Here is an 18,178-nt window from a genome sequence, read left to right on the forward strand (position 1 = left end):
ACCAATATCTACGCCGGCTGTGAACTACAGGTTTCAGCCACAGTGAGCTGGTCACACGGTGGTTTTATGTGCCACTTTTCTAAGCGACAAAATGCTTTTTGGAAATGTAACAGTCAATGCCAAAGTGTGGATAGTTTAATGCACATTCTCCTTCTAATAAACTTTGCAACATTTTTTTTCTCACCATTGAAGAGGTTTCCTTGATAAATGGTAAAGTACCGTCCATTTGTTTCCCTCCAGGTCATAAAGATCCTGCCTGACCTGGTCCTTCTTCACCAGATCTGTTTGTTACAATGTATCAGCACAGATGAGATCTATTCCTGACCTCCGGAGTGAAAAATTTGGATACCTCACCGTCTGATATTTTGTAACAAAACTTTTTTGATACTTTTTGGCACCGGAATGTTATTAATGAAAAGCAAGTGGAGATCTTGAAAATGGCAAAAAAATAATAATAATTCCTAAGCATATATTATGCCATTATTATACAATTACTAAGATTGACTTACATAAAAATGAACGGCCCAAAAATACCCAAACCTGAGACTTGTGCTCTGCAGTCGCCCATGCAGCGCCTGTATACCATTACTGCTATTCATTGTCTTCCTATATACTAATCATACGGCACAACCACATAGTCGGATATTTCCGTATGAAGTCGTGGAAGGTCCGGTGTCGATTGATCATTCTCCGCAGCGTCTCTCACCTCTTTCAAAAGAATTCTTGATGTCATTCACTTCAACTTGAGATCCGGGAACTCTGAATATTCCTTGTTGCTGGAGACCTGCACAAAGCAGACGGTTCTCACTTTAATTATCAGAGTAAGACCCCAGTACGAGAAAAGTATGTGAACCCCTGACCCGGCATAACTCGTCATGTTGTCAGATCACTGATACACAAGATGACAAACACCGGACTCACCATATAAATTGATGTACCGGATGCAGCTCTCCACCACTAGTGGGATGGCCTGACCCGAATCCTGGAAGAGAAGACATATAGCGAGTAAGTGTGGACGGATCACAAGTTCTGGTCATCCACCTCCGGTCACTACGGGTCATTCTGAACCTATCCGTTGTAGAGTAGTCGTCCGCCATGCAGCCCTGTCCTCTATGGGATAACCAAGATCCAGCCTCCTGCCCTGAAATACTCTGTGCTGCTGGTGAAACCTCCGTTTTTGACCTCTTATAAGATTTGCACACCTCACCAGAAAAAACTTTGCTCTGCTCTGAAGTAACACTGAAATACTCTGTGCTGCTGAGGAGACACTACTTCTTCTCGGTCCACTCCTCACTTGAAATACTTATAATTACCAGATTCTTCCAGTCATAAAAAATGATGCCAAGTGGTGGCATGGAAGGGTCTGACCACCCAGGGATTATGGAGAACCGACAGGGAAGGAATGATCCTATAGCATATATAACACATCCGGCTGCCATTACTGCTACATGCTCAGTATACTAGACCACCGGTCAGGGGAGAACATCTACATCTATGGTCACCCCCCTTCTCAGTCAGCAGGTGGGGGACGCTCTCGCTGAATAATGGAGTAATACCTGGTTCCTGGAGCGAGTATTCCTCCGTCCTCTGATGTGAGTAACACACACAAACACACAGCAGATTCATCAGCGACAGGCACAGAGACAAAGAAAGGAGAAGTCAGCAGAGTCAGGAGCAAAAGAAGGACATAGGGGTCATAGCCTCCCCACATGGCACCGGAGCCCAGCAGGCACAGGGTCACACAAAATACATACAAGGGGGTCCGGTACACTCTTAGTTTTATAGATCACTGGTGCACTGCTCTCCTGAAATACTCTGTGCTGCTGAAACCTTAATTTATAGAAGCCTGGGTTTAGATTGCCGTATTGAAGCAGGTCAGTTGTGACCACTAATTGCAGACGTGACTGGCTCCGTGTTCTTCCTGTACACATTAGATGGCTGACTGCCATCAGACGTATTTAACTGCAGTTCTCGGGGAAAACAAAAAAGGATCGTCAGTCTGAGATCAGACATGTCTGATCCTCACCTCCCCCCACAGTCACCTGTCCGGGCCGACCATACACACTATGACTTCTTTTAGGATCACCATCCTCCTCTCCTGAAATACTCTGCGCCGCTGGAAGCCTGCTGTCAGTTTCTGACCAACCTCTTCCCACTATCTGGCTCCCACCATCACATGTCTGAATGGACATGAATGAAGATGGGGCAGCAGTTCAGATTTACTACTGAATTCCTTTATTTGCAGTTAATCTGGCAGCTAATGCAAAAAATGGAAAAGAATCGCCAGGCTGGGCATGACTAACTAGTTAACTGCAGAAGACACTTTTCTGGCTGCGGAGACACAGCGTCCTCCTGAGAGACCGCTGCAGAGGTGGACGACATGAAAAAGAGCATCACAGAGCGGAGCGTCCGGCAGAAAGTACTGGGGAGATCTGCTGCCGTGGCCCTTACTGTTAGATTCTTTCCACAGAAGAGGGTATGTTATAATTATAAAGAAATAATTATAATTGTATCCAGTCTGTGCGCCAAACCCACCGCAGCACTAATCTCCCTGCCCTCCTATTGTGATACAATGTATCAGTGCAAGTAGAAAGTATCATTCCTGGAGACTTGTAACCACAGATGAGCGAATTCAAATATTTCCAATAAATTAGATTGAAAGCTTGCGAGCAGGGCCCTCACTCATGTGTCTGTTGATTTATGTGATTAATGTTATTCTGTAATGTATTTTATTGTCTGTACAAATCCCCTCTAAAATGTAAAGAGCTGCGGAATATGTTTGGCGCTACAGAAATAAATTTAAAAAGTTGTTACGAATCGCAAGTACTAAAAGCCATCGCTTGCCGGAAAACGTGTGCAACACTCTGAGGTCTCCTAGGACTGTATCCAACCCTTTCAAACTCTATAACGCAAAAACGGCCTTAACAATGTCAAGGTGAGCACCGAATATCTGGCTATGGGCAAACAGATGGTAACCGTACGTCACTGTTTGTGGTCACACCCTCTCTGTAATGTTTATTCGGTGTTTTATGGCTTTTTCTACCTATATCTATGTCTGAGCTGCGACGTTCTCTCAATATCCAGATTCACCCCAAAATGCTGCTGCATTCCCTGCCTTGGCTTTTATACAGGCTATGAAAGTCCCTCCTGAATGGCTGTGCTGGACAATGTGATGTAATAGATGCAAGGCATTATGGGGAAGCCCACACAGTTGCACCTGCATCCGGCTGATTTAATAGTCTGCATTATATAAAATGACGGTGGACAATGATTTGGCAAATTGTGCAAATTGTAAATTTTCTAAATTTGCAGGGTTCGGTGAATTTTCTAACATTAGACATGAATTCGATTAGCATGAAATCGACTTGCTCATCTCTACATGTAACCATATCATCCCCTGGGACCTGGTAATAATGATGGGAACGATTTTCTAAGCTCTTCTGCTGAGGACATCACTTCTTGTGAAGGGTTCCTATATCCTATATGCACAGATCAGTCCCCCGGCAGCTCCTCTCTGGACAGATCTGAGCGGAGAGCCGCGCTGCCCTTATGGAGCAATTACAGCACATCACCATGGACTGCGCAAAATAAGCAGATTCTGGAAAATGTCTGGGGTGGGGGAATGACATAGATGGAACTACCCCATGTCCTCAAAAGCAGAAACCTATAGGAGAGCGTCAGAAAGGAGGCGCAGAGGCTGAGAGGAGGAGCACACAGAGCGGTAGGTGAGGAGGAAGCTGCCGAGAGAGTCACAGGCGCAGCAGCAGACTCCCATCCACACAGCCACCGCCAGTACCTGGATGAACTGCTCCATATTCCCATTAAAGAGCATGTGGTTATAAAGGGAGCGAGGTCGGGGCTTCCTCATTTTCTGAGGTTTAGGGGGAAGACTTGGGGGCCTGGGGGAAATGGAATAATGTGTCAATAATGCTGAGATAAATGTTGTAAAAGGTGACTACTACAAAATGGAAAAGCAAGGCTACAGCAACCCTGAAGGCAAACTACAACTATAGCAAAATAGGGTCCAAAAAGGAGGGTACAAGTAAATGTAGACTAAAGAAAACCAAAACCAGGGTAACTGCTGCAAGACATCTGAGCCTGACTGATCACTACCGCTGTGTACATCCATAATACACCCATCCCACTGATTTATCATTGGGCCATTGAATTCCTAAGTCCATTTAGTGCTCACCTTGTGGTTCCGTAGTTTGCTCTCTCCCCTGATAAAAAGAAAGAGAAACATTATTTATATGGTACAGAGGTGAGGACAAATATCTATAACAGACCGTGCTGGAAGGCAAAGTCACCCCAAGAGTAAGATACCCCAAGGCCACCTACCTTCTCCCAGCGCTTGTTTCAGAAGGTCGTGTTTAGCTTGTAGCTTGGTGATCAGATTACTACCATTCAAGTATTCCTTAAATTTCTAAAATAAAGATGGACAGAAATAATATAGCAGTTATATTCTTATATATAGGGGGCAGTATTATCTAATATATAATTGCCTAGAATACTACTTCCTGCAATTTGTGCCAACTTCCGTGGCTTTGTCCGGAGCTAATGTCCGGAGCTAATGTCCGGAGCTAATGTCCGGAGCTAATGTGCGGAGCTAATGTGCGGAGCTAATGTGCGGAGCTAATGTCCGGAGCTAATGTCCGGAGCTAATGTCTGGAGCTAATGTCCGGAGCTAATGTCCGGAGCTAATGTCCGGAGATAAGTGACGTCAACAGTGTCCAGTGTCTGATTGGTTGCCGCCTGCTGCGAGCGACCAATCAGAAACGTGCCGTACTGTGACACACTCCGCCCGCCATTTTGGTGTGATTTTTGAATTTTTACCTCACAGCAAGTTTCTACTGCGTGGAGGCGGCCCAGTGACGTTGCTCTTCAAGCTCCTGCCGAATTTCGTCAAAAAAATGATAATACCATTTACCAAAACTATATATATTTAGTTGTGAAGTGGTTCAGTGACATTTTCACACCAATTTTGAACTTTTGTTTGGTGTTTTCTCCATATACTGCCTATTATTTTTGTTCTTTCTTACTATTATTTATTAATTGTATTATTCTTACATTTGAATAAATAAAGTATATATGGATTCTAGACTCCCGATTCTTTAGAATCGGGCTGCCATCTAGTAGTAGTTATATTCTTGTAGTTATATTCTTGTACACAGGGGGCAGTATTATAGTAGTTATATTCTTGTACATAGGGGCAGTATTATTGTAGTTATATTCTTGTACTTAGGGGCAGTATTATAGTAGTTATATTCTTGTACATAGGAGCAGTATTATAGTAGTTGTATTCTTGTACATAGGAGCAGTATTATAGTAGTTATATTCTTGTACATAGGGGCAGTATTATAGTAGTTATATTCTTGTACTTAGGGGCAGTATTATAGTAGTTGTATTCTTGTACATAGGAGCAGTATTATAGTAGTTATATTCTTGTACATAGGAGCAGTATTATAGTAGTTATATTCTTGTACATAGGGGCAGTATTATAGTAGTTATATTCTTGTACTTAGGGGCAATATTATAGTAGTTGTATTCTTGTACATAGGAGCAGTATTATAGTAGTTATATTCTTGTACATAGGAGCAGTATTATAGTAGTTGTATTCTTGTACATAGGAGCAGTATTATAGTAGTTGTATTCTTGTACATAGGAGCAGTATTATAGTAGTTATATTCTTGTACATAGGAGCAGTATTATAGTAGTTGTATTCTTGTACATAGGAGCAGTATTATAGTAGTTGTATTCTTGTACATAGGAGCAGTATTATAGTAGTTATGTTCTTGTACTTAGGAGCAGTATTATAGTAGTTGTATTCTTGTACATAGGAGCAGTATTATAGTAGTTGTATTCTTGTACATAGGAGCAGTATTATAGTAGTTATATTCTTGTACATAGGAGCAGTATTATAGTAGTTGTATTCTTGTACATAGGAGCAGTATTATAGTAGTTATATTCTTGTACTTAGGGGCAGTATTATAGTAGTTATATTCTTGTACATAGGGGCAGTATTATAGTAGTTATATTCTTGTACTTAGGGGCAGTATTATAGTAGTTATATTCTTGTACATAGGAGCAGTATTATAGTAGTTGTATTCTTGTATATAGGAGCAGTATTATAGTAGTTATATTCTTGTACTTAGGGGCAGTATTATAGTAGTTGTATTCTTGTACATAGGAGCAGTATTATAGTAGTTATATTCTTGTACATAGGGGCAGTATTATAGTAGTTGTATTCTTGTACATAGGTACCAGTATTATAGTAGTTATATTCTTGTACATAGGAGCAGTATTATAGTAGTTATATTCTTGTACATAGGGGCAGTATTATAGTAGTTACATTCTTGTACATAGGGGCAGTATTATAGTAGTTATATTCTTGTACATAGGGGCAGTATTATAGTAGTTATATTCTTGTACATAGGGGCAGTATTATAGTAGTTATATTCTTGTACTTAGGGGCAGTATTATAGTAGTTGTATTCTTGTACATAGGAGCAGTATTATAGTAGTTATATTCTTGTACATAGGGGCAGTATTATAGTAGTTATATTCTTGTACATAGGGGCAGTATTATAGTAGTTGTATTCTTGTACATAGGTACCAGTATTATAGTAGTTATATTCTTGTACATAGGAGCAGTATTATAGTAGTTATATTCTTGTACATAGTAGTATTATCTATATATATAATTGTCTAAGGGTTTTTCCGTCTGTCTGTCTGTGTGTCCTAGAAATCCCACATCTCTGATTGGTCGAGGCCGCCAGGCCTCGACCAATCAGCAACGGGCACAGCGACGATGATGTCATAAAGGACGTAGAAATCCCGCGTCTGACTGGTCGAGGCCGCCAGGCCTCGACCAATCAGCAACGGGCACAGCGACGATGATGTCATAAAGGACGTAGACATCTCACGTTTCTGATTCAGCGACGGGCACAGTATCGACGTAGATGTCATAATGGTTGCCATGGCGACGATGATGTCATAAAGGTTGCCTCGACCAATCAGCGACGGGCACAGTGTGCCGCGAATTCTGGAATCATCATTGTCCATATACTACGGGGACATGCATATTCTAGAATACCGATGCGTTAGAATCGGGCCACAATCTAGTAGTAGTTATATTCTTGTACATAGGAGCAGTATTCTAGTACCTGTACAGTGTAATGTGAGGATACGGTAATTACTGCAGCAGACAGGTCAATAATAATTTGTATGGAATTGCCTTTAAATCTCGTGGTATCTTCCTTCGGGAACGTACTCCCTAAATTGGAATATTCTGGATGGGTCACATCTGGGAATATATTACATTACCTCCTCTATTATACTGCTGGATATTATCGCTGGGATATATGATATTGTGCAGGAGCGGGATCTGGCTTGTGTAACTAGAATTCAGCTCAGCACATGACCTGGATGAATTGAATTTTCTTCCTCGCAGCCATTACTAGATCATTTTTCTTGGGATTATAATTGATCTATTACATTGGGCCATGAGACGGCACTGGGTGAACATGACGCCATTCAGTGTCTCTTACTGAGAAGTAGAAGCTCTCCGTCTCCTGCTGGTTGGCTCTTCTCTTGGAGATGTTCAGTTTGCTCATATAAGTCTCGGAGGCAGCAGATTTGATGGACTCAGTGGAGCGACTGTGTTGGAAGGCATCAGAGACGTCAAAGTCCTCGACTGTCAACATGTCCTGCAAGGTTTGCATGGTGGCATCCAGAGTCTTCCTCACCTGCCCAGCAGATAGAATTTGTGGGATCAGATAAGGTCACGTACAAGTGATTTACTATATACAGCCTATGCTATGTCGAGAATCTCCGCGAAAGCTGCAGTGGGGGCCATATTGGCTGTCCCTCAACTTTCCCAGAGTGCTGGGCTGCAAATCTGCCTGGTTATGTAGAAATACAGGACAAGACATGGCTGAGCAGAATCATTATGAACATGACAGATGAGGACGATTCAAGGACTTAAAGTAATTTCATATGCAAAACAAAGCGCGCAATTGTGTCAGAGCAGAGAGCGGGATTGATAGCGGCGGCCCCGGGGCACAACTCTGTTTAATCATCTCATCTGCCAACTCTATTAACAGGAAAACCGAAAGAGGAGGAGTTCTGTTACAATGTGCGGACATAAGAGGAGAGAGAACAGACGACAGGAATGAGCTAATTATACAATGTACAGTGGGGCAAAAAAGTATTTAGTCAGTCAGCAATAGTGCAAGTTCCACCACTTAAAAAGATGAGAGGCGTCTGTAATTTACGTCATAGGTAGATCTCAACTATGGGAGACAAACTGAGAAAAAAAAATCCAGAAAATCACATTGTCTGTTTTTTTAACATTTTATTTGCATATTATGGTGGAAAATAAGTATTCGGTCAGAAACAAAATTTCATCTCAATACTTTGTAATATATCCTTTGTTGGCAATGACAGAGGTCAAACGTTTTCTGTAAGTCTTCACAAGGTTGCCACACACTGTTGTTGGTATGTTGGCCCATTCCTCCATGCAGATCTCCTCTAGAGCAGTGATGTTTTTGGCTTTTCGCTTGGCAACACGGACTTTCAACTCCCTCCAAAGGTTTTCTATAGGGTTGAGATCTGGAGACTGGCTAGGCCACTCCAGGACCTTGAAATGCTTCTTACGAAGCCACTCCTTCGTTGCCCTGGCGGTGTGCTTTGGATCATTGTCATGTTGAAAGACCCAGCCACGTTTCATCTTCAATGCCCTTGCTGATGGAAGGAGGTTTGCACTCAAAATCTCACGATACATGGCCCCATTCATTCTTTCATGTACCCGGATCAGTCGTCCTGGCCCCTTTGCAGAGAAACAGCCCCAAAGCATGATGTTTCCACCACCATGCTTTACAGTAGGTATGGTGTTTGATGGATGCAACTCAGTATTCTTTTTCCTCCAAACACGACAAGTTGTGTTTCTACCAAACAGTTCCAGTTTGGTTTCATCAGACCATAGGACATTCTCCCAAAACTCCTCTGGATCATCCAAATGCTCTCTAGCAAACTTCAGACGGGCCCGGACATGTACTGGTTTAAGCAGTGGGACACGTCTGGCACTGCAGGATCTGAGTCCATGGTGGCGTAGTGTGTTACTTATGGTAGGCCTTGTTACATTGGTCCCAGCTCTCTGCAGTTCATTCACTAGGTCCCCCCGCGTGGTTCTGGGATTTTTGCTCACCGTTCTTGTGATCATTCTGACCCCACGGGGTGGGATTTTGCGTGGAGCCCCAGATCGAGGGAGATTATCAGTGGTCTTGTATGTCTTCCATTTTCTAATTATTGCTCCCACTGTTGATTTCTTCACTCCAAGCTGGTTGGCTATTGCAGATTCAGTCTTCCCAGCCTGGTGCAGGGCTACAATTTTGTTTCTGGTGTCCTTTGACAGCTCTTTGGTCTTCACCATAGTGGAGTTTGGAGTCAGACTGTTTGAGGGTGTGCACAGGTGTCTTTTTATACTGATAACAAGTTTAAACAGGTGCCATTACTACAGGTAATGAGTGGAGGAAAGAGGAGACTCTTAAAGAAGAAGTTACAGGTCTGTGAGAGCCAGAAATCTTGATTGTTTGTTTCTGACCAAATACTTACTTTCCACCATAATATGCAAATAAAATGATAAAAAAACAGACTGTGATTTTCTGGATTTTTTTTTCTCAGCTTGTCTCCCATAGTTGAGGTCTACCTATGATGTAAATTACAGACGCCTCTCATCTTTTTAAGTGGTGGAACTTGCACTATTGCTGACTGACTAAATACTTTTTTGCTCCACTGTATATAAAGAAGATACAGAGTCCTGCACAGGGACACGCTGCATTCTGCAGAACTAAAGGCTGTGACACAGAACGATACTTTGTGACATTAATAGCAACATTTGGATACACAGAATATTGCAGGACACAATATACCATTATGTGAGGCAGAATAGCATTCGCACATTCTTTTCTTGTACTATTTAAAGGTTTCATAAAACTTCATAGCAATCAAAAGTACAAGTGAATATAAAAACTAATATTTTAGCAGGGAAATCTGCTTTTTCCTCTTATGAGCCAATTCTTCTGCCTCCTGAACAGATGAGTCACTCTAAAAAAAAACTGCTAAAACGCTAAAATCCAGCTTGAAACAAGGCAAACTGACAGCTCACTGAGGGAGCAGATTACAGATGGTTATTGTAGCGTGTGTGTGTATATATAGATATAGGGAGCATGTGTTAGAGGCAGAGCATGCAAAGACCCATGCTGCTACTTTCTATGAAGTGTTTCTCTCATCCAAGAGTTAGATTCACAGTTACACTGCTCAGTACTGCTGTATAATATCCTCCTTGGTACTGCTTTTCTTTTTTTTTTATTAAAGGTTTTCTCATTTGTCACCCCAGAAATGTATTCACAGCTACACTTTTCAATCCTGCGGTATAATGTCCTCCACGTTTCTGATTTCTAGTAAGAGTTGTAGCAATGCCAGGTAAGCTTGGGTTAAATCCTAGCTCTAGATCAGTGGTCCCCAACTCCAGGCCTCGAGAGCCGCCAACAGTGCAGGTTTTCAGGATTTCCTTAGTATTGCACAGGGGTTGGAATCATCACCTGTGCAGATGATCAAATTACCACCGATGCAATACTAAAAAACCTGTACTGTTGGCGGCCCTCGAGGCCTGGAGTTGGGGACCCCTGCTCTAGAGTCTTTGATTAGTACACCTGGCTAGCACTCCATATAAACAGTCTAGGTATTCATCAATCAGCTGAGGAGGCTGAGCAGACTGGATGTGTCTTGAAGTTGAAGAATGAAACATGCCATAATCTCTCTGACGAGAGTCTGCACAAGCCGTGTGCACCACACTGCAAGTGTCAGCTGGGACTAGCTCTGCAGTGTCTGGAGTATTCAGGGTCTACACTGTTTAGTTAGCGCCTGGACTAGGCTAGGAATTTATGTTTATGATTTTGTTGTTTGGGTGCTGTGCAACCTGTGAAAAATAAAAACTGCACGTGTTTAGACCAAAACTGCATTGCCTGTGTGAACGCTACCTAAGGCTTAATGCCTTCCAGAGTGAGTGAATCCCTACAATTGGTGGATGCAATGCCTGTTAAAGAGGTACTCGGCTGTGGAGAACTCACTGACTTGTCTAGAGAATTGGAGTTCACCTGTCAGGAATACCTAGAAGAAGGGGTCCAAGGTCACCTCTGAGGGGCGCCCTAGGTCCCACGAGGGGTCAGATCTGGGGCTCTGGGTTCCAGGGGTTCAACTCATAAGATTATCTGTAGAGGGGTCGTGGCCACGTGCATATATCAGCCAACTGTCCACTGATCTCAGAGCCAATGGACTGCTACATAGGCCGGCACTGCTCCTACTTCGCCTGCAGTATTGTTCCTCATCATGGCGAGGGGCCCCATGTGTGCCAGCCAACGGTGAAGTGGGTGCAAGTGCCTGGTGTCCTAGACTCTGGAAGTTTGGTGACCCTGGTAGGGGCCACACTCCCACATGTGCCAGTCCCCGGGAAGGTGGTGGACATTAGGTGTATCCTCGGAGACATCAAAAACTTTCCTGTGGCCCAGGTCGACATAAGCACGGATGATGGATCCTTGGTGGTAGTGGTCAAGGGCTTATTGCATTGTCATCGGACGTGACTTTCCATTCTTCTGGGACTTATGGGCTAAACCTGTAACACCCGGTAGTCCAGTATGTTGCCAGGAGTCGCTACAGTAACAAGGCCACATAATGCATCAGGTGAATGGTCTTTCACTGTACAGGCTAGAAAGGAGGATGAGAAAGTAAGCCAATACACCTGACCTGGAGGAGACCCAGGACAGTTATGTGACTGCCCAGCTCAGAAACTTAATAGTAAAAGTTACCAAGGAAAATGTAAAGGCGGTTCCTCAGGAGTCGGGTGCCGATAGTTTGTTTCCACAAGGGGCCAGGCATAGCAAATTATCTCATGGAGACAAAGTGAAAAGACAGTTAAATAGCGCCTCCTCAAGGTCCAAGAGGAAAACTACTGGGGCTCATATACGGTTGGCCCACGTGAGACAATTTAAGCCAAGAGATCGGGTACTTGTGTTAGTGGCTCCAGGGAGAACAGGTTCTTTACCAAGTGACAGAGGCCCTATAAAAGGTGGTGGACAAAGTGGGAGAGGTAAACTATAGCGTACACTGGCCAGGGGAGAAAAAAAACCCTTTCACATATATTTTTTCAACCTAATAAAACCATGGAAAGGTAAGGACTCACTTGAAAACTCTTGCTGGTTGGCCCTGTCAGAAGCCAACCTTGCGAGTGTCAAAGTGGCACAAACTTTGCCTCCATTCAAAAATCAGAGCTTCCGAAAACCGGCATCCAAAAATAAGGGCAGATTCTTCAAGTTACTAGATCACCCTCTTGTCGTCAAGCATGAGCCTCACTTTTGGGTCTATTTAATTCTCTGAAGGCACTGGGGGGTTGTTGGCAGAAGGTGCCCAGCCCTCGGCTTTGGACAGAGGAGGAGGGTTTGTAGCAATGCCAGGTAGGCTAGGGTTAAATCCTAGCTATGAAGGCTTTTATTAGTGCACCTGGTTAGCCCTGCAAGGAACCAGGCTAGCTGTTTCCCGAAGTCTGTCTGCTGGGGAGGTTGAGCAGACTGGATGAGTCTGGACGTTGAAGAAAGAAACAAGCCAGAATCTATTTGAGAAGAGTTTGCACAGGCCGTGTGCAGCACACTGCAAGTGTCAGTGGTTTCTATGGTCAATAGCAGTTTCCTTTGACCGAACTGGGGCTAGCTCAGCAGTGTCTGAAGTATTCAGGGCCTGTTCTGTTTAGTTAGCACCTGGACAAGACTAGGGATTTATGTTTGAGTTTGGTTTTGTGCAGTGCAACATGTACGTGTTTGGCCCAAAACTGCACTGCTACCTAAGGCCTAATGCCTACCTGGGAGAGTGAATCCTTAGTGTTTTATCTCACCCCAGTGCTGGATTCACAGCTAAATACTTCCGTCCTGCAGTATAATGTCCTTCATGCTGCAGTTTTCTAGGAAGAGTTTTATCCCATCCCACTGCTGGAGACAAAGATACTCTGCTCAATACTGTCTTCTACGTTGCTCAGTACTGCTGTATAATGTCCTCCCTGGTGTTGCTACTTCTATTAAATGTTTTTTTTCTCACCCCAGAGCTTGATTCACAGCAACACTTGTCAGTCCTGCTGTTAATATTTTCCATTTTGAAGATTTCTATTAAGTGTTTAGAAAAATATTTAGAATTGAGAGTCCTCAGTGGTTGATACCTTTTAATGGCTAACTGAAAAGATGGTAACAAATTGCAGCTTTCGAGACTACACAGGTCCCTTCATCAGGCAAAGACTAAAAGAATTTCTGAAGAATTTCAGAATTTCTTTTAGTCTTTGCCTGATGAAGAGACCTGTGTAGTTTCGAAAGCTGCAATTTGTTACCATCTTTTCAGTTAGCCATTAAAAGGTATCAACCACTGAGGACTCTCAATTCTAAATATTTTTCTATCTACTGGCTAACACGGTACCAAGATATATATCCTCTATTAAGTGTTTTACAGTCATGGCCAAAAGTGTGGCCACTCTTGATATTGTTCCATAAAATGAAGGTTTTCTTTGAGAAAATGTTTGAAATAACACGTTTTGTTAAACATTAGTGATGAGCGAATATACTCGTTACTCAAGATTTCTCGAGCATGCTCGGGTGTCCTCCGAGAATTTTTTAGTGCTCGGAGATTTAGTTTTCCTCACCTCAGCTAAATGATTTACATCTGTTAGCCAGCTTGATTACATGTGGGGATTCCCTAGCAACCAGGCAACCCCCACATGTACTTATGCTGGCTAACAGATGTAAATCATTCAGCTTCGGCGATGAAAACAATCTCCGAGCACTAAAAAATACTCGGAGGACCCCCGAGCATGCTCGAGAAATCTTGAGTAACGAGTATATTCGCTCATCACTATTAAACATGTTTGTTATCCTTGCGTGTAAACAACAGAAAAAAAAAGCCAGAAAAGAAAGACAAATTAGGCATAATTTCACACAAAACCCTCCAAAATGGGCCTGACAAAAATGTTGGCACTTTTCCAAAATTGTGGGTAAGCAACTTTATTTCCAGCCTGTGATGCTCATTCACAGTCACCTGTGGCAAGTAACAGTTATACAAGGGCAATATGAAAAATCACATCTAAAACCAGATAAAAAGGGGAGAAGTTGACTCAATATTTGCATTTTGTGTCTGTGTGTGCCACACTAAGCATGGAGAACAGAAAGAGGAGAGGAAAACTGTCTGAGGACCTGATATCACCTATCTCAAGGTTACAAGTCCATCTGCAGAGATCTTGATGTGCCTTTGTCCACGGTGCGCAAAATAATCAAGAAGTTTACAACCCATGGCACTGTAGCTAATCTCCCTGGATGTGGACAGCAGGGAAAAATTGATACAAGTTTGCAATGCAGAATAGTCCGGATGATGGATAAGCAGTCCCAATCAAGTTAGAAAATAATTCAAGCTGTCCTGCAGGCTCAGGGTGCATCAGTGTCAGTGCTTACTATCCGTCAACATGCGAATGAAATGAAATGCTATTGCAGGAGACCCAGGAGGACCCCACTGCTGACACAAAGACATGAAAAAGTGAGACGGCAGTTTGCCAAAAATGTTCGAGAGTAAGCCAAAATCCTTCTGGGAAAGCATCTTGTGGACAAATGAGACCAAGATAGAGCGTTTTGGTAAAACACATCATTCTACTGTTTACCGAAAATGGACTGAGGCCTACAAAGAAAAGAACACAGCACCTATAGTCAGATATGGTGGAGGTTCAAACATATTTTGGGGTTGTTTTGCTGCCTCTGGCACTGGGTTCTTAACTGTGTGCAAGGCATCACGAAATCTGAAGATTACCAAAGGATTTTGGGCCGTAACGTAGTGCCTAGTGTCAGAAAGCTGGGTTTGCGTCCTAGGTCATGGGTTTTCCAGCAGGACAATGACCCCATTCATACTTCAAGAGTCCCCCAAAAATGGATGGAAACAAAGCCCTGGAGAGTTTTGAAGGGGCAACAATGAGTCCAGATCTAAATCCCTTTGATCACCTGTGGGGAGAAATCTTAAAATTGTTGTTCTGAGAAGGCGACTTCACAGATGAGACCTGGAGAAACTTGTAAGAAGAAAAGTCATCCAGAATTCCAGCTGAGAGGAGTAAGAAGCTTATGGATGGTTATAGGAAGTGATTTATTGCAGTTATTTATTCCTAAGGATGCAACCAAATATTAAGTTGAAGGAGCCAACAATTTTGTCACGCCCATTTTTTTTTTTAAAACTATGTCCAATTTACCTTTTTTCTCTCTTTTTTTGTGTTGTTCCAAAACACACAAAGGAAATAAACGTGTATAACTAAACATGTGTAATTTCAAGGGTGGCAACACTTTCAGACATGACAGTATCTCACCCCCTAATGCAGGATTTCCAGCTACATTGTTCAGTCCTGTAGTATAATGTTCTTCATGCTGCAGCTTTCTAGTAAGCAGTTTATTTCATCCAAGTGCTGGATACACAGCTACTCAGCTCAATCCTGCTGTAAAATGTCCTCAATTCTTCTGCTGCTTCTGAACATGTTACATATAGACAGGAGAGCAGGAGTCTGATGTCTGTGTGTGTTTTGTAGGAGAAACATAATAGCAGTTTGATTATGCCCACTAACTCAGAGACAACGTAACATTAGAGTTAACAGAGAGGAAAACTGAAGGATACAAGTTATGTAATGTACAGAAATAATGTTGATTCTCATGTACACAAGACAGCTCATCCTGAAAAATGGGTAAACTTTGAGACCCTGTGCCTTACATGGAAGACCAGTTGTTGTATTTTTATGAGCACCAGGTTTTATCCAATTTGTTAGTTTTACATAAGTGACTTCATATAGGGAAGGTACCTCCTCATTCTCAATCTTCAGGGTCATTAGCCGGGATTGTAGTTGATGGTAACGCACGATTAGCTCCATCTGTACCGGCTGCTGAGCGCTCACCTGGCACACCTGCAAAGCAGCATCATGAGTTATTCTAGCAATTAAAGAACCTTCACGACTGAGGTCATCATAAGCCGCATGACAACACACCTCATCATCCATGTGAGGCTGAAAGTCAAATTTTAGTGGAGGACAGAAAACCTGGTTGCACAAATCCATGACTTTATGCTTGTCGCTGCGGGCATCCAGATTATCAACCGCGTTCTCAATGATATCTAGACCTTCATGGCGGGAGGTCTCCAGGTTATACTCTGCCGAGAGGTACGTGCGGAAAGTGCGAGCAAGGCTGGCATGAAAACCCAGGTCACAGCACTGGGGAAAAAAAAACACAGACATTAATATGGCGGCAATTCTAAGATGCAATGTAGAACTCAACACAAAATGTAATTGTACAAACAGTGCGATCATCACTATAGACCGGTGACAAGATCTAGAAGTAGAAAAATGGGAAAATCTAGAGAAATGTATTTATACTACTACATAGCAAAGAAACGGTCATAAAAATGATAAGCAAAGTCACAATAATCTAGTATAGCAAATATACAAGTCTGATGATTTATAATAGATATATTCTTGTATATAGGGGCAGCATTATAGTAAACATATGTCACACTGTGACAGTCTTCGCTAAGGAATGGGGTTCTCAAACTGTCCCTGAAACTGGGACCCTAACTATCCCTGTCCCGAGGGTACTCTTGAAAGTAGAGAGGCCCGCGTATCTGACCTCACTATGCTCCTGTTAAACCCTGATCTGTCCCCTCATACATCCCATGACGCATGGGACAGAAATGTTGTGTCAAGAAGACACAAAGACAAAAAAAGGATAACGGAAAACCTCTATCATACAAAAGCACTAACCAACAATACAGAGGAGGATAAGGTACAGGGCGGAATAAACTAAATGGGAATAGGGACAAAGAGATAAACACACACGCACTACAGCAAACCACAGAACACTTCTACAAGAACTCTGCTTAGCAGAACACTTGGCTACAGCACAGGAAGATGACGTTTTCACTGGCAGGGACAAGAAGGTCTGCCCAGTATATAGGAAGAGGTAATGACCAAATCAGAGGCAGCTGAAATGGAGCTGCATGTTTATGACCAGCATAGAAAGGGTTGTTCACCTTTTCTATTATATTCTTGTACCTAGGGGAAGTGTTATAGTAGTTATATTATTGTACATAGGAGCAGTATTACACGGTGTTCCAAATTATTATGCAAATAATATTTCCTCATATTTTCTATAAATTACCTATCTGAATCGCCGTCATTGTTATTTTCCAGTCATCTACTATTCTAGTATCATTGCAATGTTTTGGAACAAACTGCCTATGAAAACAGTATCTTTTTAAAAAAAATAAACACTCAAAATGCATGTTCCAAATTATTATGCACAGAGTTTTCAACCTTTTTTATTTAATTTTGAACAAATAAGCATTATCAGCTTATTACAAAATGAAATCAAACAGTTTTCAAGTGAAATCTTTATTCTAGGTGATGTTACATTTGCACATAGGACTCCTTGTTGGAAAGAAGCTTCTGAACGCTCTCGTCCATTGAATTTGTCAGTTTTTGGATGGTTTCTGCTTCAGTTGTTTTGCATGTGGACAGAATACCCTCCCAGAGCTGTTGCTTAGATGTGACCTGCCTCCCGCCATCATAGACACTCCTCCTTTTGATGATGCTCCAGAGGTTCTCAATGGGGTTGAGGTCGGGGGAAGATGGTGGCCGCACCATAAGTTTGTCCTCTTTTATGCCCATAGCAGCCAGAGATGCAGATGTGTTTTTTGCAGCATGAGACGGTGCATTATCATGCATGAAAATGATCTTGCTGCGGAAAGCGCGGTTCTTCCTCTTGAACCATGGCAGGAAGTGTTGTTTTAGAAACTCCACATAGATTATGGAGTTCATCTTTACATCTTCAGGGATCATAAAGGGGCCAACAATCTCTCTCCCCATGATTCCAGCCCAAAACATTTCTCCACCTCCTCCTTGTTGGCGCCTTAGCCGTGTTTTCATGGGGTGTCCATCAACCAGCCATCCTCCACTCCATCCATCTAGACCAGAGGTCCCCAACTCCAGTCCTCAAGGCCCACCAACAGGTCATGTTTTCAGGATTTCCTTTGCATTGCACAGGTGATGCAATTATTACCTGGGCAAAACTAAGGAA

At 42.6% G+C, this 18,178-nt stretch overlaps 1 protein-coding gene across 2 annotated transcripts in view; it reads right to left on the reverse strand.

Annotated features, from left to right (window-relative positions):
• Positions 1 to 18,178, reverse strand: part of SRGAP3 (SLIT-ROBO Rho GTPase activating protein 3) — a 105,741-nt gene that overhangs the window by 9,421 nt on the left and 78,142 nt on the right. The window contains exons 7-14 of one of the 2 annotated variants that reach the window (XM_069736209.1): positions 16,096 to 16,317; positions 15,913 to 16,014; positions 7,547 to 7,744; positions 4,339 to 4,423; positions 4,193 to 4,220; positions 1,557 to 1,587; positions 922 to 982; positions 707 to 784 (exon numbers count right to left, since the gene is read on the reverse strand). In XM_069736209.1, coding sequence (XP_069592310.1) covers positions 707 to 784; positions 922 to 982; positions 1,557 to 1,587; positions 4,193 to 4,220; positions 4,339 to 4,423; positions 7,547 to 7,744; positions 15,913 to 16,014; positions 16,096 to 16,317 — 805 coding nt within the window. Of the gene's footprint in view, positions 1 to 706; positions 785 to 921; positions 983 to 1,556; positions 1,588 to 3,796; positions 3,900 to 4,192; positions 4,221 to 4,338; positions 4,424 to 7,546; positions 7,745 to 15,912; positions 16,015 to 16,095; positions 16,318 to 18,178 lie in introns of both variants that reach the window. The other variant, XM_069736208.1, reaches the window with a different exon arrangement.

The sequence above is a fragment of the Ranitomeya imitator genome, chromosome 8 (genome assembly GCF_032444005.1).
Source record: "Ranitomeya imitator isolate aRanImi1 chromosome 8, aRanImi1.pri, whole genome shotgun sequence".
NCBI classification, from domain to species: Eukaryota; Metazoa; Chordata; class Amphibia; order Anura; family Dendrobatidae; genus Ranitomeya; species Ranitomeya imitator.